General features: G+C 35.4%; 1 protein-coding gene across 10 annotated transcripts in view; it reads left to right on the plus strand.

The window, feature by feature from the left end:
• LOC123563746 (uncharacterized) overlaps positions 1-22,358 on the plus strand; it is an 85,033-nt gene that overhangs the window by 20,334 nt on the left and 42,341 nt on the right. For 6 of the 10 annotated variants that reach the window (XM_053535361.1, XM_045356729.2, XM_053535384.1 and 3 more), the window contains 9 exons: positions 4,659-4,862; positions 5,047-5,114; positions 5,726-5,861; positions 8,550-8,593; positions 9,460-9,615; positions 10,408-10,655; positions 10,950-10,985; positions 14,355-14,399; positions 15,455-15,507. In XM_053535361.1, the coding sequence (XP_053391336.1) occupies positions 4,659-4,862; positions 5,047-5,114; positions 5,726-5,861; positions 8,550-8,593; positions 9,460-9,615; positions 10,408-10,655; positions 10,950-10,985; positions 14,355-14,399; positions 15,455-15,507 (990 nt within the window). The remainder of the gene's footprint in view (positions 1-4,658; positions 4,863-5,046; positions 5,115-5,725; positions 5,862-8,549; positions 8,594-9,459; positions 9,616-10,407; positions 10,656-10,949; positions 10,986-14,354; positions 14,400-15,454; positions 15,508-22,358) is intronic. The other 4 variants (XM_045356733.2, XM_045356736.2, XM_045356735.2 and 1 more) reach the window with 2 other exon arrangements.

The raw sequence follows: 22,358 nt of genomic DNA on the forward strand, positions 1-22,358 counted from the left end.
TATACATTTTAAAGTAGGGCAGTAATACTTTAAAATTGCATGAATTATGAGAATAATGAAGAACAGTAGTAATTCCTGTATTGTGAGTGATTGAAATTTAATTATTTGTAATATTTGATCAATGATGGCATAATTTTCAGAATATGGGCAGAAGAAAAAACAGTAATGCGGTCAAGTGCACTTTTTGGCAAATAAAGTTCCTCAAAGATAACCATTTGTGTTTGTAAGGAAAATGTGTAAATTTAACAAACTAGGAACCAGCCCATTTTGAAAAAATAACAAAAAAAAGAACCAGCAGTTTCAAAGCACACTTTGATTATCGGCACACTGTGATTACACAGTTATTAAAAGAAACAGTGCATGTTTATTTCCATAAGTTTCCCTCATATGCATGTCTGTGTGGCCTTTGTAATAATTGTTTTTGGGATGGTATCATAACTACACTGCATTATGTATTTTCATATTAGAACCAAGAAGAAGAAAATGTCAATGAAAAATTGATGTAATGTTTTGTGTTATAACCGAATCTTAACGCTTCATGTATGATATAAGTTTGGTCAGCTTTAACACTGTGATTGCTTAAATCTTGAATTGAATTAGATTATTTGATGAGATGAGAAAGAATGAAAGTTAACAGACTTATCAATGTTTGTTTGTATCTCTTATTGCAGAGAGTTTTCATTGTTAGCTCACCAGTCACAAAGTGACAAGGTGAGCTTTTGTGATCGCGCAGCGTCCGTCTTCTGTGCGTCCGTCCGTCCGTCCATAAACTTTCGCTTGTGACCACTCTAGAGGTCACATTTTTGATGGTATCTTTATGAAAGTTGGTCAGAATGTTCATCTTGATGATTGCTAAGTCAAGTTCGAAACTGGGTCACGTGCGGTCCAAAAGTAGGTCAGTAGGTCTAAAAATAGAAAAACCTTGTGACCTCTCTAGAGGCCAAATTTTTCAATGGATCTTAATGAAAATTGGTCAGAATGTTTACCTTGATGATATCTAGTTCAGGTTTGAAACTGGGTCACTTGCGATCAAAAACTAGGTCAGTAGGTCTAAAAATAGAAAAACCTTGTGACCTCTCCAGAGGCCATATTTTTCATGGGATCTGTATGAAAGTTGGTCTGATTGCTCATCTTGATGATATCTAGGTCAGATTTGAACCTGGTTCAACTGCGGTCAAAAACTAGGTCAGTAGGTCTAAAAATAGAAAATTCTTGTGACCACTCTAGAGGCCATATTTTTTCATGAGATCTTCATGAAAATTGGTGAGCTTGTTTACCTTGATGTTATCTAGATGAAATTTGAAACTGGGTCATGTGCGGTCAAAAACTAGGTCATTAGGTCAAATAATAGAAAAACCTTGAGACCTCTCTAGAGGCCATATTTTTCAATGGATCTTCATCAAAATTGGTCAGAATATTAAACTTGATGATATCTAGGTCAAGTTTGAAACTGGGTCATGTGCGATCCAAAACTAGGTCAGTAGGTCTAAAAATAGAAAAACCTTGTGACCTCTCTAAAGGCCATATTTTTCAATGGATCTTCATGAAAATTGGTCAGAATGTTCACCTTGATGATATCTAGGTCAAGTTTGAAACTGGGTCAACTGCGATCCAAAACTAGGTCAGTAGGTCTAAAAATAGAAAAGCCTTTTGACCTCCCTAGAGGCCATATCTTTGAATGGATCTTCATGAAAATTGGTCAGAATGTTCTCCTTTATGATATCTAGGCCAAATTTTAAACTGGATCAACTGCGGTCCAAAACTAGGTCAGTAGGTCTAAAAATAGAAAAACCTTGTGACCTCCCTAGAGGCCATATCTTTCAATGGATCTTCATGAAAATTGGTCAGAATGTTCATCTTGATGATATCTAGGTCAAGTTCGAAACTGGGTGAACTGCGTTCAAAAACTAGGTCAGTAGGTCTAAAAATAGAAAAGCCTTTTGACCTCCCTAGAGGCCATATCTTTGAATGGATCTTCATGAAAATTGGTCAGAATGTTCTCCTTTATGATATCTAGGCCAAATTTTAAACTGGATCAACTGCGGTCCAAAACTAGGTCAGTAGGTCTAAAAATAGAAAAACCTTGTGACCTCCCTAGAGGCCATATCTTTCAATGGATCTTCATGAAAATTGGTCAGAATGTTCACCTTTATGAAATCTAGGTCAAGTTCGAAACTGGGTCAGGTGCGGTCACAAGCTAGGTCAGTAGGTCTAAAAATGGAAAAACCTTGTGACCTCTCTAGAGGCCATACTTTTCAATGGATCTTCATGAAGACCTACTTTCTAATATTTTAGCATCAGTTTGTCATTTGAAACATGTGGCTCATATTACTCAGGTGAGTGATTCAGGGTCATCATGACCCTCTTGTTTTTATTATGTGGACTTATAGCTCATCTTAGTTTTCAAAAAAATCTGTGGTATTGACTTTACTTGATAGTCAGTGTCTGAGTTGATTAAGATTTTTGTATAGGTCCAGAGGTGTGACCATTTTTGTACCTAAAAAACTGAGCTTCTTGGTTGAAATTTTCTTGGTTGAAATTTCATTTAGGTCCACTTTTTAGCTCAACTTGGCACAAAGTGCTCAAGATGAGCTATTGTGATCAACCTGTATCTGGTGTCATGCGTCATCAACAGTTTTACTGTAAACACTCTAGAGGTCAAAATTTTGGTCAGAATGTTACCCTTAATAAATTCTTGAATGAGTTTGTTATTGGGTCATCTAGGGTCAAAAACTAGGTCATTAGGTCAGTTAATAGAAAAACCTTGTTAGCACTATAGAAGCCTTATTTTCTACCTCATCTTCTTATAACTTTATGAGAAATTTTTATGAAATGTAGGTCAAGTTTGAATCTGTGTTACCTGAGGTCTTATTTTTAACAAGGTTTCTAGTTCAAATCATAGAAAAATCTTGTTAACATCCTAGAAGCCTATTTGCTACTTGATTATCATAAACTTTTGTCAAAATGTTTGTTGCCATGAAATATAGAACAAATTTGAAATTGGATTACCTAAGGTCAAAATCTTGGTCACAGGTCACTGGGTCAAAATTTAGAAAAACCTTAACACTCTAGAGGCAACATTTTTGACTTGATGTTAATGAAAAAATTAGGTACATATATTTGCCTCTATGAATTCTAGGATAAGTTTAAAACTGGCTTAACGGAGGCCAAAAACTAGGTCACTAGGTCTAATTTTTAACATTCTGGAAGCCACATTTTCGTCTTGATCTCCATAAATTTTTGTCAGACTGTTTGTCTCTATCAGATAAAGGGTAACTTTAAATCCAGGTTATCTAACATCTTAAACTAGGCCACTATGTCAAATCATAGTTAAAAAAATGTTAACACTCTAGAGACAACATTTTTAGCATAGGACAATTGTCTTATGCCTAAGATCAATGAGCATTGTCACCAACAAGTGTTGCTCTTGTTTAAATTTAAAATGTCTGTAAAATTTTTGTGAGGGTTTCAGAGAAAAAGATGTTTTGTAAAGTGGTAACCTACAGACAGTTTTAAGAATCCTAAACCTAAAAGATCTGCAATATGGACAGTAGTAACTGTTGCTTTGTACAGTTTCACCATTCACTCTCCTACACAAGAAAAAACGCACATTTATAAAAGTCACAGAAAGTAATATGGATTTCTGTTATACTTGTAGCAGTGCCAGCATCTTGTGTTGTTAAGTTTTCCTTCTGATAAAACTTGTTTTATGTTTGTTACTTTAGTATTGCAAATGACTGTTTGTGACAGAAGACAGTAAATCCAAAGTGTAATCAACGTCTGTTTGTGACAGAAGACAGTAAATCCAAAGTGTAATCAACATCTGTTTGTGACAGAAGACAGTAAATCCAAAGTGTAATCAATGTCTGTTTCAAGTGAAGAACATTATGACAGATTAAAAATTTGTACATTATCAGAAGTAAATTTGACAGCATAATATGGTCACATTTTTATAATGGTAGATTAATTATCACAGAAATTTTGTACATATATGAAACATATTTGGTTTTCACTGAAAGTGTACATACATGTAGATCTTTTACTTTATATATAGCCACAATTGTTTTATACCAAAACACAGTTGTTTTATATAATCTATTATTTGTTTTCAGACATTAATGTTTTAACTTGGAAGAAATTTGATGAATTATTTTCAGGAATTTTACACAAAATTTTGAGCCGCACCATGAGAAAACCAACATAGTGGCTTTGCGACCAGCATGGATCCAGACCAGCCTGCGCATCCACGCAGTCTGGTCAGGATCCATGCTGTTCGCTTTCAAGGCCTATTGGAATTAGAGAAACTGTTAGCGAACAGCATGGATCCTGACCAGACTGCGCAGATGCGCAGGCTGGTCTGGATCCATGCTGGTCGCAAAGCCACTATGTTGGTTTTCCCATGGCACGGCTCAAATGTGTTATTTCATAAATCATTCAGCCATTTCTAGTGCGAGTCCAGTTTGAAATAGCCAGGAGAAATTTTTTTTCTCTACCTTATACTAAAATTACACGGTTTGTTTCATATTTACACATTGTTAGCATAGTAGTTTATCTGCTTATATACAAAAATATGATGTTTTTATTTTGTCGGAGACTAGTATATTTACATAACTTTAATATATACATGTAAAGTGTTAATATGTGCTTACTATTTACAGTGAATGAGGACATGGTACAGTCACTGGAGGTTCAGGATGAGAGTGGGCCTGAGGAGGGACTCGACATTGACAAGGCACGTGACTACTGGCTGTCCGAGCACCACAGGTTTGAGTACTCAGAGTACTCTGAAGTCCTACTGGAGTTGGATCCCCTGTCATACCACAATGTTGGTCTTGCTCTGCCAGGGACTTTCATAGAGAAACGTGCGTATCTCAACTTGTTTGTTACATTTATTGTCCTTAAGCATCTTTATCATTATAGTATAATAGCTGTTTTGTAGCATTTAAATTAGCTGTTTTATATTTGCATTCTGTTGTGAACAAATAGACACAGTTGAAATAATTCAACTTAACTGTTTTACTTTACACATACCATATTTCTTTATAGCAACCAAAGGTTTTGAAGGGTTGCCATGGAGATCTAGAAGGAAAGGAAGTGATATCAATGATATACATGTAAGAAAATTATTTCTAGTATCTTTCATTACTCAAGGTTCAATGATAGGTTATTTCCCCTCTGGTCTAAATTACTTGCCTGGCTTTTTAAAGTTTTAGCACTGTCAGAATTTTGTAATTTTAAACTTGAGGTCAAAATATATTTTTTCCATTCCCTTGTTTATAGTTGCTGATATTTTGAAGTGATTATATTTGTTTAGAGTCAGTATTAGGGAATCGATCCTACCGATTTTCATCACAAATCGGAAAAAATCCCTCTACGGTAACATGCGATATATACCATCTGAGATATACTATCAAATTAAAAAAATGTGGTCTTCCGGCACGTGCACAGAGCGCCTGACTTAGGAGTTTTTGGAAGAATATGCTTTTTCCTCGTGCGTTATAAGCGGCCACGTAATTGTCCGAACTGCAACATCTTGCACATCAGTACAGATACAGACAGTTTTGTTTTTTATTCCAAAATCCACCTTTAAATTGATACAAACACATATTTCTGGGCAAGCTGATGAACTATAATTATTCCTGTTTTAGGCATGGCCTTATTTCATATAACTGACATTTTAAGCTATTAAATTCTGTGTCATAATTTTGTTTGAAAATTATTTCAGAAACTTGCCTTAGATAAGTTAGCGGGTCGTGTACACACAATGTATGACAAGTTCTATGATGCTTCACTGCTGTCTGTGAGACCTTCACAAGGAATAGAGGGTAAAAGGGAGACAACCATGTTCTCTAACTTTGATGGTAAGTTTTTATACGCCCGAAGGGAAGTATTATGTTATACCCTTGATGTCCATCCGTCTGTCCATCCAATTTCGTGTCCACTCTTTAAATCTTTAATGCTTGAAGGATTTCAAAGAGACAAATGTTCACCACATCGGGACAACGTGCAGAGCACATGTTCTGGATAGCTCGTTTCAAGGTCAAGGTTACACCTAGGGGTCAAAAGTAATATGAGTGTGTTTTGTGTCAGCTCTGTAACTATTGACCCCCTTAGAGGATTTCAAAGGAGGATTTCAAACAATTCAGCTACATCAGAACATTGTGTACTCAACATCGCCTACAGTTTCCAACCAGTTAAAATGAAACTTAATAGACAATATCAACATGAAGTGCATATTACCTGGACTTTTATGTTTCTTTGTGTTTTTTAGCTCATCTGTCACGAAGTGACAAGGTGAGCTATTGTGACCGCTTGATGTCCGTCGTCCGTCGTCAGTCGTGCGTTGTCTGTCAACAATTTAAAAAAAAAATCTTCTTCTTGAAAACCACTGGGCAGAATTACACAAAACTTCACAGGAATGATCCTTGGGTGGCCCCCTTTCAAAATTTTTCAAAGAATTGAATTCCATGCAAAACTGTGGTTGCCATGGCAACCGAAAGGAAAAACTTTAAAAATCTTCTTGTCCAAAACCACAGGGCCTAGGGCTTTGATATCAGGTGTGTAGCATCATCTAGTGGTCCTCTACCAAAATTGTTCAAATTATCCCCCTACGTTCAAATATGGCCCCACCCCGGGGGTCACATGGTTTATAAAAACTTATATAGGGAAAACTTTGAAAATCTTCTTGTACAAAACCACATGGCCTAGGGCTTTGATATTTGGTATGTAGCATCATCTAGTGGTCCGCTACCAAGATTGTTCAAATTATCCCCCTGGGGTCAAATATGGCCCCGCCCCGGGGGTCCCAAGTTTTTTTACATAGACTTATATAAGGAAAAAAGTTTAAAATCTTCTTGTCTGAAACCACAACATTTAAGACCTTTGATATTTGGTTTGTAGCATTGTCTTATGGTCCTCAACCAAAATTATTCAAATTGTACCCCTTGGGTGAAAAGAGGCCCTGCCCTGGGGATCCCAAGTTTTATATAGACTTGTATAGGAAAAAGCTTTAAAAATCTTCTGGTCTGAAACCATACGACCTAGACTTTTGATATTTGGTATGGTGCATTGTGTAGTAGTCCTCTACCAAAATTGTTCAAATTATGCCCCTGGGATTAAAAGAGGCCCTGCCCTGGGGTCACTTAGTTATTATGTGAGTTATATAAGAAAAATACTTAAAAATTATCTGATCCTATTTCCAAGACTGTTTAATTATAATTACCTAATGACCCCAAGTAATATGATGTCACTTGACTTAGACCTTGACCTACTGACCTACTTTCTTGTTTCTTAAGATACAGCCTTGAAATTTTGATGACATACACAGTTTTGCACACAAATCGTAAAACTGAATTTCACTGACCATGAATGTGACCGACTGACTTTCTTAATATTTTATCATCAGTTTGACATTTGAAACATGTAGCTCATATTACTCAGGTGAGCGATCCAGGGTCATCATGACCCTCTTGTTTGGAGTTGCAGTCCTGTTTTAGACTTACTTTATTATTTTGTCAATCATTTTCAGGGGCTTGTGTCATACAATGTTGACATCATTCTTGTTTTCATAAAAAGGAAAAGAATATCAGTGGTGAATATCAGACACAGAAATGACAATACATTATTAGCTAATGAATTATATATTTAAGTGAACTGTTCTTAACCCTTACCATGCTGGGCATGACTGATTCTGCCTTTGCAACCAGTGCAGGTCATGATCAGCCTGCACATCCATGGAGTCTGATCATGATCTGCACTGTTCACTATTCAGCCAGTTTCTTTTTGGTTAGTACCCCTTTTAACAGTTAATAGTACTGTCCAAATTGGAAGATGGACAAGTTTATTATAGAAATTTAGCAAGGTAAGGGTTGACCTGTATCTCAGTATTAAAAGTAAAAATTTTTGAGTTATTTCTCTATACTCGGAATTTGATTGAAGTTTAATGTTTAAAGGTTTAGACCAGAGATTTTACAATCACAAATGAGTGAGGTCATGGTAAAATGATAAATGATTTAATTAAATAACACATAAAACAAGTGTTTGTTTACATTGAGGTCCCCTGTACATGACTAATTTCTCAATCACTTATCTCTAATAGATAATAGGTATTGATTTGTCTTCTCTAGGCTGACACGAAGATTTTTAAACCCATAGATTACTTACTGTTTAATGAGAGACTGAGATTTTATGTCACTTGGATTAAATATCACATATTAAAGAAACCAGTTTGGAGTTACAGTAGCCGGATGCTGAACAGTGGTCACATTTACTCAGTCATGTAGTCATTTCTCTCTTATAATTTAGTGTGATAAATGTTAAATGGAAAATTTATTAATAACATCATAATCTTCACTTATTACCACCTCTGTGCAGAAGTTACCTTCACAAAGTGCATACTATTTGATCAGCACTTTTTTGACTGTTTGTACAGAACAATGTGATAGCAAAAATAAATGATGAAACAAAAATTCTGTTTGGCAGAAGTTGTGAATTATTTACAGGAATGCTTATATTTCAGAATTATTTCTATGGGAAATTTTTTTTTACAGGTACAAGAGAGGGAGCTAGGTCGGGGACTCCTACAGACAGCAGGGTTGGTAACTTACTTATACTTACTATAGCAACATTCTGAAAAGTGGTGTGAATAACAAAAATATACATTCCCATGATCTTTCAGATCACAGCTGAGTTTAAAATTTATCAAAAGAATATGTGAGTGATATTTTAGCACTAACTTTTGTTGTGTCTTTTGGCATATGTACATTTACGCTCTTATTCAGAAATCCGACTTCCTTTTAATACTGGGGTGGTTAAGGTCACTGACTTCAAATCACTTGCCCCTCATCAATGTGGGTTTGAGCCTCACTTTGGATGTTGAATTCTTCATGGGAAGAAGCCATCCAGCCGGCTTACTGAAGGTTGGTGGTTCTACGCAGGTGCTGGCTCGTGATGAAATAATGCGCAGAGAGGCACCTAGGGTCTTCCTCCACCATTAAATCTGGAAAAATGCCATAAGACCTATAATTGTGTCGGTGTGATGTTAAACCCAACAAAATAAATACAGTACAACCTCACCAGAGTGGCCCTCTCTTAAGCAAAAACCTCTCTATAACAACATCATCAAAATTTCCCTAAGTTGAAATATACTACCAAATTTACCTCTCTAGAACAACAACCTCTATATAACAATATTTGTATCTCCCAAATAGTGTTGCTCTACAGAGATTGCACTGTTAATCCTTTTAATCTTTTTTTCTGTTCCATGTACTGTATTTTCAGTCTGATTTCTAAGAAAGTGTGCAGAAACCCTTATCCATTTTCAGAAATGAAAGTGAAACTGAAAATTTTGAAAAAGCAATTGTCCTTGTCTAAGATTTTCAAATAGAGCATTGATGAACTTGGGCTTTGTTGAAAATTTAGAGAACTTTGCTGTACACATGGCATGTAATTGTTTTGTAGCCTGGTATGGTGACAGCACCACCTACAACAGCAGACGGTATGTCTCGACCTCAGACTGTGTCACAGGAAATAGTTCCCAGTAAACTGCGACCTGGCCTAAATGTATACCACCCAAAGCCTATACCACCTCCAGAAATGCTGCCTTTAACAAGAACTGTAAGTAAAATAATTTTATTTGCGAGTGTACATAAGTTTTGAACTGTTTTCTCAATAAGAACAATCGTTTTTCTTTCAAGTCACTTCCTTAGTTTTTTGTCAAAATTGAAGTCGTTATCAAATTTGAATAAAATTTGATACAGTACAACTTGAGGAAGGGTTGGAAGAGTTGATACAGTACAACTCGAGGAAGGGTTGGAAGAGTTGATACAGTACAACTCGAGGAAGGGTAGAAAGAGTTGATACAGTACAACTTGAGGAAGGGTAGAAAGAGTTGATACAGTACAACTTGAGGAAGGGTAGAAAGAGTTGATACAGTACAGCTTGAGGAAGGGTTGATACAGTACAACTTGAGGAAGGGTAGAAAGAGTTGCGTTAACACAAATGATCTCGAAATGCAGTATATTGTGTTCTTAAACAACTCAAAAAGGAATTGAAAAGTGGTGTGTTGAGCAAGTTTGACTGTACTTTTGTAAAGCTGTCGTTGGTACACTTTTATTGACAAATCAGTTTTTATAAGTATCTGCTTTGAGTTCTACTACTAATACTTTACTTTAGAAGACTCAGATAGTTCAAAAGTTATAAACAAAATCTGCATTCTACTTTCGAATTTACAAATATTTTATACAGATGTTTAACTTTCATATCATTTTCAAATATCAGATATTCATTTGGTATCAGACTGTATGTAAATGAAAGCATTTTAAGTTTCTTCCGAAATGTTGACACAAAACTATAACATTAAACTTTAACATGTACGTATATCAACATAATATTATGTCTTGATTTCAGAGTAAAGATAAGGAATATCCGCGACTGTCTAACACATTCTGTGAAGCTGACGATATTCTTACCCACAAACCTGCAATCAGAATCGTTGATCAGCGTAACCTGTACAAGGAAACTAAACTGAAGCTGTATCGAGATCGACCAAAGAGAAATGAAGATGGTCCAAGTACGACTGAGAAAAAGTTCCGTATGATGTTGGAACAGGAGAAAAGTCTCGCTTCACGAAGTTCACGTAGCTCCAGGCAGACAACGTAAGTCTTACGATTTGAAAACTTTTATGAAGGATAATATAAGAGAATATTGTACTTAATTTGCTTATTTGTCAGTAACTGTATTAGAAAATGTCACATATATTTAGTACAAAAGTTTCAGCCAAAAATACCTGTAGTACTAATGAACCAAAGGTGAAGAAAGCCTTTCTTTTAAGTAGCATTTAAGATTGAAATGAATATTATTTCTGAAAATGAAATACAGATCAAAAAATTTTAAACAAAGCAAAGAGATGCTTTTACAGTTAAATAACCCCGACTGCTATCTTGTTATAGACCAACTTCATCGAGATCTTCTACAGGAAAAAATAGGTAAAACATGCTAGAGCTTGTAATGCCATTAACTGCTTTATTGTTAATTAAATAGTAGGTGTAGTTATTTAGTTTTGTTATATTATTTTTTATTTTAGATAATCAGATGTTCTTTAGTTAGATTTAACTAAAATTGTTTTGTAAATTGAGCTGCGCTATGAGAAAACCAACATAGTGTGTTTCCGACCAGGATGGATCCAGACCAGACTGCGCATCTGCTGCACAGTCTGGTCAGGATCCATCCTGTCCGCTTTCAAAGCCTATTGCAATTAGAGAAACCGTTGGCAAACAGCATGGATCCTGACATGCTGGTCGCAAACACACTATGTTGGTTTTCTCATGGCACGGCTCAATTATTACATCAGTTATGTTGAAAAATTAATTGTAGTTGGTGTGGTTTAACTGGGTGGAAAAGTAGCATATGTTCATAAATGATAGAAATAATGTTATAGCATTTGTAACATATAAAGGATATTTGTTTGTTTCATTATAAGATTAACATATCTCAAAGCACGTGAACACCAGATGCAATTTTGTGGTGCAGCCATATGTGAAAATTCAAAATTGGTGTTCGTGAGTAAAAGATATTTCAATCTTATGCAAAAACAGACAAAAATTCTCTTCTTATTTGACAGATTTTTTTTTTAATGTTTTTGCCAAATTATACCAGCTATACCGATTAATGTTCATTGGGCAACATCACTTGCAAAATCATGATGTGACAATATTGATTTTGGAAAAAGTTTAACAGTATTTTTTAGGTTTTCCATTGAATTTTTATATGATGGAATAAAATAGCTTTATTTTATTACTCAAAATAAAAACCAATTATCTCATACAACACTCTTTATTCATCAAGAATATGCATTGATACTTACAACGATAGTTAAACATACGCATAATACATTTTGTAATAATTTAATTAAATTCAGTAAAAGTATATTGACAATATTGGGAGTTGATCGGCCGCTCATGACTCAACAAGGGTCTCACCGTGTAGAGTCGTTAAAAGCACAGCAAAATCCGTCGACCGAGAGGAGAACAGACGCACCAACCCAAGGCTTGCAAAAACAACGCAACTGCGCAATCCATCGAACTTCGAATTGTGAATCCAACCCAGCCCGGGTGTCACCGGGATGCGGTCAAATGCACAACCCTAGCCAATGTAAAGCGAGGCAATATAACACAACGGACCATAAGGCAAAGCAATGCAAGACACTTTGTACTTTGTAACAGGTATCACTCAAACAACGCAAAGTAACGCAAGACACTTTGTACTTTGTAACAGGTGTCACTCAAAGGCAAAGCAACACAAGACACTTTGCACTTTATAACAGGTATCACTCAAATGCAAACACACAGCAATTTCAATTGAACGTCGAGCTACCATTCCACCCATTTCGGGTTTCACCGAGAATGAGCGAAACCGCAACACGAGTCAATGAAAGGCAAGGCAAGGCAAGGCAAAGTGACACCACTGAGAGCAACGCAACATACGCAACACACGCAACACTAGGAATTGCCAAGTACTAGGGCAAAACCTTTTACTATCCAGTTAACACAAACTGGTAAACATATGATACCCGAAAGTACGCAACTTGAATGCAAACATACAGACACCGTATCCGCTCACCTCACGGCCGACAGAATTTTACCGCTAACATATTATGAGCGACAATATCCATCAAGCCAGTATTATAAATAAACACCTTTTACTTATAGTATTATGACAAGATGAAGAAAAACTAATAGTAAGGTCTATCAAATGTCACAGTTAAAAAGCCAGTGTCCTACATAATAATTGTTACCACAAATAATAGCAGAATTTTCTTAGTGATATCCAACTGTGATCACAAAGTTTTTAAGTTCACATGAAATAATATTTACGACAGTCAATACTTCCTATAATTATTTTCCTGTCCTTGAATTTCATGTCAATACGGCACATTTAACTTAAAAAGTGAAACTTATTCTAATAAATTTATTACTTCACTATTGTCTTCTTGTACATTTAGTTTATATATTTTAATACTAGAAATACGTATATTAATATCAATCAACTATCCCGTGCCTTTTTAAAGAAGTATAAAATCTTTCAAATTATACTGGAGAGTCTTATACAAATATAGTCACGCCCATGCTGAACCGTTTTCTTAAATAACAAAATTTATATACACTGCATCAAAATGTCTCAGCTTTTTCTTCATAACACGGTATGAACATCTCACATTTGGAAGTCCTTGGTCACGTAACAAGATGACATCTAGCCCCGTCATACATTTTGATGGCTGGATGTGTTATCTCCTGCAGTGTTATTGCTCTCCGGTATATCACCCTCATCAATTTACTTTGGCACGGTTTAACCCTGCAATTGTAAGTAAAAAGACGGCAGTACCTAACAACTCAGTCGTCAAGACCGGGTGGACAATAACAATTAACTTGAACTAGAACATCAACGTTAGCTATTGTTAAATAGATGGACTTTATGCAAATTTCCTTTACAACTTTGAACCAATTTCATAAAACATTCCACAGATGATGTAAGAACAACATAAATAGATCAGTAAAGTGTATATAAAATACTGACAAAGTATTCTAGCAAGTTGTTAAAACTACAATACCAGCCCGAAATTAAAGATGCAAAACTCTATGTTTCGAAAGTTTCCTATAAATACAGGGTGTGGCGGGCGGGTAGTTTTGACGTTACCGACGGTGTAGCTAGCAAAATGTGAGAGAACTGCACGAGATATTGGTATTTATATTATATCGACTGGGTACCAGTATCAATAGGAACCAGTTCAGATCAGCCAAGTGTAACAATATCGATGACACGTTTATCTACGAAAACAGACGACAATTTAATAAACTAGCAGACGGTAATTAACGAGCAACAATTTGAGAAAAAATAAATTAAATTATTTTAATTCTAAAATAATTTCCATTATGTTTTTGTAAATATTATAATTTATATACATATCTTTATCTTTACTGGTGTTGATTTTGGAAAGAGTTTCCAACTGTATATAATCTTATTCTTTCGTAATCAAGTATAGTTCCATGGCAGTGAAAATTATAAACTGATGATTCCACTGTTTGAAACAATAAAAGTTTAAAGATAATATTCTGTTATATTTCAATAAACCATTGATAAACATGAAATAAAATGCCAGAAGGGAAGAACACCAGTTTCCACTAGTTTAAATTAAAATTGTTTATTAACGTACTGTGGTAGTATCAGTAAATGTAGTTGAATTGGTTCTAGCCGGTATGGTCTAACTGTATAGAGTACTTGAGTTTAATTACAAATAGACCTAACACTTTCCTGTTATGTATGGTTACGGTATTGACATTACATACTTACTTTTATAGGGAAAGTACACCAATGTCAACCATTTCAAAATCAGTTTCTTTAATGTATGTATAACTGCTGAGACTAGTGGTTTGCTATGGTTTTGTGTTTGTTTTATAACAAAACTGTGACTGATTGTTTACATGTTATATGTAATTAACAGTTTTAGTGTCTACTGTAAAATCATTTAATTTTGTGGACATGAAATTTTGTGGTTTTGGTCAAAACAGGAATTTTGTGGAGATATGAATTTGTGGATTTCAACTTTTGTACAAAAAATGAATGGGAATTTTACTTGTTCGTTGGGATTAAATTCGTGGATTGACTCAACTACGAAATTGACGAAAATTAGTCCCCCATGAATATTAATGATTTCACAGTATTCCGTTTAGATATTGCTTTGTGATGTATAACATATGATGCTAGTGTATGCTGATTATGAATTTCTGTAATCTAAGCAGAGGTATCAATTCTGAAGCTCAAAATGAACAGTTTTACATAAAGGTATCGATTCTGAAGTAGACTCAGATATGGTTTGTAGCTCCCAGTTTGCTAAATCTGTGTAGACATTTTGATGTCTGTCATGCTAGGTACTGAGGCATGATATATAGATCTATATATAGTGTCTTTTACATTGGGCTGCATTTCATATTTATTTGCGTACTTGTGAGATATCTTTTGGTCGGTTTTGTGATGTATGCCATATAATTAATGCTTATGTTTTTACATTATTTTTTCCATTATTCTGATGTCGTTTCATTTTGAATGTAAAAAATCTTTCAAAATGAAATTAATTAAGCTCTTTTTGTTTACTATTTTGAGTGTGTGCGTGTGTGACTTTTGATGTGTGGAATGCTACTGTTTCATTACTTTGAGTAATATATATTTCTCCAAAAGTATGTTGAAGATACCTTGAAAGTAAATATTTTATGCCAAAGTTGAAAATTATTTGCATTCGTTCTATTTGTATTATGTATTTCGGTGTTTAAATTTAAATGGAATGTGGAGAAAGATTCAAGCTTGTATGAGTTATTTCAGCTTCCTTGGAAAAATATGTGTGGGTTGATGCATATTCATATAATGTATTAGTTTTCTGACTGGTTCCCTGCTATTATTTCAGGGGTAAGGCTGGACCAGGAACTAGAATGTCAATGAGCAGGACACTCACTAAAGGTAAAATATTGAAATCTTTCTGCTTTGTGTTATTAATGGTTAAGTCACATACAGTTTTTATTTGGTGATATTTTTTAGAAATAATTATAATACATTTTGTTTATGATTATTTATCAATGAATACAGTTATATCTCGATATAAGCTGGAAGTCTGTTACATCTGGTAAAAGAACTTGGAAGCTTCTCATCTTTTCCTTGGAGTGTGTAAAATCTTCTATTATTCATGTTGTTTCTCCTTTGCAACAGATTTTAGTCTTTAGTTGCATTATAGATTTCTACCATCTGAAGACACAGACAGTTTCTGCTGGTGCCATTTCATAAATTAATGCAGAAACTAGTTTCTAAGCAATAGTGAATACATGCCATTTTTGTGCTAGTTTCTGAGCCGATCTGACTGAAAACATAAGAAGTTTTTAGTCCAAACACTGAATAAATAATGTTTCCAGGCTCTGTATCTAGAACATGATCTACTCGAAATTCCAAATTTAGAACGTAAAAATATGATGTTGTAGGTGTTTTACAGTTTTAATAAACCGTCGTTCTCTTTCAGTATTGAAAATGCACGGTATGTCAAAGTAAAGATTATGTATTCAAATATACTTTGTAAGGTCACACAGAATATTTAGTCATGTAAAGTTGAAGATCATTAACTGTGTTGTTTAGTCATACCCACATTTTGCAGAAAAGTTAGTTATTTAGTATGAACTTGTAAGAATACAAACTCATTAACCTTCAGATATAATGAAGAAGATTATAATGTGTACAGTTGTTGTTTAGCCCTAACTAAATTTTACAGATAATGTTAATTTTATTGCAAGATATTATAAGAAATTTGCACATAATTAACAAACACTATATTATATATTCATAGAAAGTAACAACTTAAAAAGATACTTTAGGGCTATGAAATACCCAGGGAATACTAGTGCTGATTTAAATTTATTTCCAGAAAAGTGAAATCATTTTATTGTCTTTAGTTTTTAATGAGTGATTATGAAAAATAATGATGATAAAAGTGTTGTTTTTAGCTCACATGTCACAAAGTGACAATGTGAGCTTTTGTGATCACGCAGCGTCCGTCGTCCGTCGTCCGTGCGTGCGTGCGTCCGTGCGTGCGTCCGTGCGTGCGTAAACTTTTGCTTGTGACCACTCTAGAGGTCACATTTTTCATGGGATCTTTATGAAAATTGGTCAGAATGTTTATCTTGATGATATCTAGGTCAAGTTCGAAACTGGGTCAACTGCGATCAAAAACTAGGTCAGTAGGTCAAATAATAAAAAAAACCTTGTGACCTCTCTAGAGGCCATATTTTTCATGGGATCTGTATGAAAGTTGGTCAGAATGTTTATCTTGATGATATCTAGGTCAAGTTCGAAACTGGGTCAACTGCGATCAAAAACTAGGTCAGTAGGTCAAATAATAAAAAAACCTTGTGACCTCTCTAGAGGCCATATTTTTCATGGGATCTGTATGAAAGTTGGTCAGAATGTTCATCTTGATGATATCTAGGTCAAGTTCGAAACTGGGTCAACTGCGGACAAAAAGTAGGTCAGTAGGTCAAATAATAAAAAAACCTTGTGACCTCTCTAGAGGCCATATTTTTCATGGGATCTTCACGAAAGTTATTCAGAATGTTCATCTTGATGATATCTAGGTCAAGTTCGAAACTGGGTCACGTGCCGTCAAAAACTAGGTCAGTAGGTCAAATAATAAAAAAACATTGTGACCTCTCTAGAGGCCATATTTTTCATGGGATCTGTATGAAAGTTGGTCAGAATGTTCATCTTGATGATATCTAGGTCAAGTTCGAAACTGGGTCAACTGCAGACAAAAAGTAGGTCAGTAGGTCAAATAATAAAAAAACCTTGTGACCTCTCTAGAGGCCATATTTTTCATGGGATCTTCACGAAAGTTATTCAGAATGTTCATCTTGATGATATCTAGGTCAAGTTCGAAACTGGGTCACGTGCCGTCAAAAACTAGGTCAGTAGGTCAAATAATAAAAAAACATTGTGACCTCTCTAGAGGCCATATTTTTCATGGGATCTGTATGAAAGTTGGTCAGAATGTTCATCTTGATGATATCTAGGTCAAGTTCGAAACTGGGTCAACTGCGGTCAAAAACTAGGTCAGTAGGTCTAAAAATAGAAAAACCTTGTGACCTCTCTAGAGGCCATACTTTTCAACGGATCTTCATGAAAATAAGTCAGAATGTTCACCTTGATGATATCTAGGTCTTGTTCGAAACTTGGTCACGTGTTTTTAATAACTAGGTCAGTAGGTCAAATAACTAAAAAGCCTTGTGACCTCTCTAGAGGCCATATTTTTCATGGGAACTATATGAAAATTGGTCTGAATGTTCATCTTGATGATATCTAGGTCAGTTTCGAAACTGGGTCACGTGCCTTCAATAACTAGGTCAGTAGGTCAAATAACAAAAAAACCTTGTGACCTTTCTAGAGGCCATATTTTTCATGGGATCTGTATGAAAATTGGTCAGAATTTTTATCTTGATGATATCTAGGTCAAGTTCGAAACTTGTTCAACTGCGGTCAAAAACTAGGTCAGTAGGTCTAAAAATAGAAAAATCTTGTGACCTCTCTAGAGGCCATACTTTTCAACGGATCTTCATGAAAATAAGTCAGAATGTTCACCTTGATGATATCTAGGTCTTGTTCGAAACTTGGTCACGTGTTTTTAATAACTAGGTCAGTAGGTCAAATAACTAAAAAGCCTTGTGACCTCTCTAGAGGCCATATTTTTCATGGGAACTATATGAAAATTGGTCTGAATGTTCATCTTGATGATATCTAGGTCAGGTTTGAAACTGGGTCAACTGCGGTCAAAAACTAGGTCAGTAGGTCTAAAAATAGAAAAACCTTGTGACCTCTCTAGAGGCCATACTTTTGAATGGATCTTCATGAAAATTGGTCAGAATGTTCACCTTGATGATATCTAGGTCTTGTTCAAAACTGGGTCACGTGCCTTCAATAACTAAGTCAGTAGGTCAAATAATAAAAAATCTTGTGACCTCTCTAGAGGCCATATTTTTCAGTGGATCTTCATGAAAATTGGTTAGAATTTTTATCTTGATGATATCTAGATCAGATTCAACACTGGGTCACATGAGCTCAAAAACTAGGTCACAATATCAAATAATAGAAAAAAACGACATCATACTCAGTTTAAAACTGGGTCATGTGGGGACAGGTGAGCGATTCAGGACCATCATGGTCCTCTTGTTTCACAATGGCTTTGTGATAGATCTTTGAACTTTCCCTTTGGCTTTAGCCTGCTGGCCTTAGCCTGTGGGACATACATGTACCTGGGATCTATCACAAGGCCCAGTTTACACTGTACTAAGTTTGTGTTCTACCAAACACTGTATCATACCTTGAGGTTCATTAAGTTGGAAGACTTTATAACAAGCTGAGTTGCAATTTATTCATTGAATCACCCTATTACTGGCACTGAAAATGAAGCCAACAATAATATACACTTATCTTTGATATATGTAACATCATACTGTGTACCTACTGCCAGATATGTTTAGTGAGTGGCAAAACCATATTACAGTTATGTAAATGGTTGTCACATGATTTTCCATGAAAAGAAGAAAACATTTCAGGTGAATTGCTCTGTCTGATCCAGAATATTTTTGTTTTTACATACAGTTGAAACTCAGTATCTTGAATTCCAAGGGATCAAGCGTTTTACTTTGAGAGAGCCAAAATTCGACTTAATTGTAATTTTGTGCAAGTGTTTTTGGCACGGGACTTGAAAATGTCTTCTAGGTGGCTGAAATTTTGAGATAAGCAAGTTCAAGATCTTGATTTTCAACTATATTTGAAAGACTTACTTTCTTGACATTATATTATAAAACTGTATGTTATCTCTTGGTAACATAAAATTTAAAACACCATAGGGATTTAGCACTAATAGCATTATTGTCACAGGTCAAAAAAATGGATAATTAGTCCCCTACTGGTTGAAAACCAGTTTTGGGGACTATAGGAATGCTTTTCCGTCATTCTGTCATTCCGTCATTCCATTCGTCCTTCCGAACTAACAAATAGGTAACAGATAGGTACTTAGGTGGCTAAAGCATCTAAAACATTATGTGTCTAAAAGATATCATGTGGCTACTATTTTTATGTGGCTAAACCATCTATGTATTAGTGGCTCCCACTGTCCATATCTCTTAAGTGGCCAAAAAGTCCATCAATAGAAATATTTTATGTGGCTGTTCAACTCAAAATTAAGCTTTAGTACTCAATTAAGGTATTAGATCACTAATAGTAATGTTTACAAAATGGTTTTTGCTTGGTATATTCTGAAAGGTAACTGTGTTTTGCACTATTTTGCAATTTTTAAACAACTTTTACCGTGCCGTTTTTTTTATAAATTTTGTATAACTTACGGTATCTCCTCAAGCTCAAGTAGAGAAAAGTGATAGCCACTATCCAAAATGTTTGCAGAGAACTCATTTTACTATTAATTTTAACAAAAGAAACATCAAAATATTGGTAAACAATTATAAAACACAAAATAAAAATGTCAATATCATTTTTTCTATGGTGCCTCAAGTAAACAGATTTAAAGAGACAGAATTCATACTTCAACATTGAAAAAATAAGGTCGAATGCTGTGTTTCTGTTTTAAATTTTGCTTACTCCATTTAAAAATAATCTTAGGGCAGGCGTAAAACCTACCTAAATTTCTTCCTTAATATATAATCTAAGAGTGAAAGCAAAATATAGAACTTTCACTGCGTGTAACTCAATATTTTTAAAAATATGTAACTCTACCCCTTCTGTTTAAGTAGTAAATTCACTTTGAACACCAAGAAATCTCTTACAAGTTCCATTTTTGTACAAGAAATCAATAACAAGTCTTGAAAGAAGTAAAAACTTACTAGAAAAAAAAGGAAAATAAGGAAAAAAAAATTCGGTCCCAGTTGGGCTACGCCCCTCTAAGAATTGCAGTAAAAGTAGGTTTATGGTAGGAATTGAATACTCTTCAAAAAGGAGGTTCTCTATTAGTGATCTAATACCTTAAGATTAGGGTTATTGCTATTAGAAGAACTTATGTTGTTATGGTGATGGTTAGTAGATAATGCAGGTTTGCACTGAATGAAATGCTGTTTTCCTATGGTCACTGTCATTATGTGGCTGTGAGTCCAAATATTCTGAAGCTAGCTAGCCTCAGAATATTTGGACAGACAGCCACATAATGATCTTGAAGGACACTTTGGACATTCAACTAGATGGAAACATTAACTCCATAACATAAAGAGGCTAAATTCTTATTGTGCAAGGGTTACCCCCCTTAGCTGTTTTATACAGTTTGTATATGTCTCTTATGTGGCTAGACACCTAAAAGATTTTAGCCACACAAGTATTAAAAATATGTAATTATAGCCACATATGTATCTAAATGTAAACACGTCCGTCTGTCCGCAATTTCTTGTCCGGTCCATAACTCTGTCGTCCATGAAGGGATTTTAATATTACTGGGCACAAATGTGCCCCATGATGAGATGACATGTCATGTACAACTTTCAGACACCTAGCTCAAAGGTCAAGGTCACACTTAGCAGTCAAATGTTAACATGTAATGAACAGGGTCTGCTTTGTGTCCGGTCCATAACTCTGTCATTCATTAAGGGATTTTAATATCACATGGCAAAAATGTTCCCCATGAGGAGACGACATGTCATGCTCAAGACCCAGATCCCTAGCTCAAAGGTCAAGGTCACAATTGGAGGTCAAAGATCAACGGCTTTTCTCCTGTCCGGTCCATAACTCTCCAATCCGTGAAGGGATTTTAATATTACTTTGCACAAATGTACCTCATAATAAGACGATGTATCATGCCCAACTTTCAGACCCCTAGCTCAAAGGTCAAGGTCACACTTAGCAGTCAAATATTAACATGGCATGAACAGGGTCTGCTGTGTGTCCGGTCCATAACTCTGTCATTCATTAAGGGATTTTAATATCACTTGGCACAAATGTTCCCCATGAGGAGACGACATATCATGCTCAAGACCCGGATCCCTAGCTCAAGGTAACAAATGGAGGTCAAAGGTCAACAGGGCTTTTCTCCTGTCCAGTCCATAACTCTCCCATCCATGAAGGGATTTTAATATTACTTGGCACAAATGTACCTCATAATAACACAATGTGTCATGCTCAGTTTTCAGACCCCTAGCTCAAAGGTCAAGGTCACACTTAGCAGTCAAATGTTAACATGGCATGAACAGGGTCTGCTTCGTGTCCGGTCCATAACTCTGTTATTCATAAAGGGATTTTAATATCACATGGCACAAATGTTCCCCATGAGGAGACGACATGTCATGCGCAAGACCTAGACTCCTAGCTTAAAGGTCAAGGTTACAATTGGAGGTCAAATGTCAACAGGGCTTTTTTTCCTGTCCGGTCCATAACTTTGCCATCCATGAAGGGATTTTAATATTACTTGGCACAAATGTTCCCCATGATAAGATGACATGTCATGCACAAAACCCAGAACCCTGGCTTAAAGGTCAAAGTCACACTTTGAGGTCAAAGGTCAATAGGATCTTTTTCCTATCCAATCTATAACTTTGTCATGCAAGGCAGGATTTAAATATCAGTTGGCACAAATATTTCCCAGGATGAGACAACATGTCATGCGCAAAACCTGGGTCCTAAGTCAAAAGTCAAGGTCACACTTAGAGGCCAAAGGTCAGATACAAAAATGACTTTATCGGGAGCATTTCTTCTTCATGCATGGAGGGATTTTGATGAAACTCGGCACAAATGTTTACCACTATGAGACGGATTGTCGTGCGCAAGAACCAGGTCTC

Source organism: Mercenaria mercenaria, chromosome 2, assembly GCF_021730395.1.
Source record: "Mercenaria mercenaria strain notata chromosome 2, MADL_Memer_1, whole genome shotgun sequence".
Taxonomy (NCBI): Eukaryota; Metazoa; Mollusca; class Bivalvia; order Venerida; family Veneridae; genus Mercenaria; species Mercenaria mercenaria.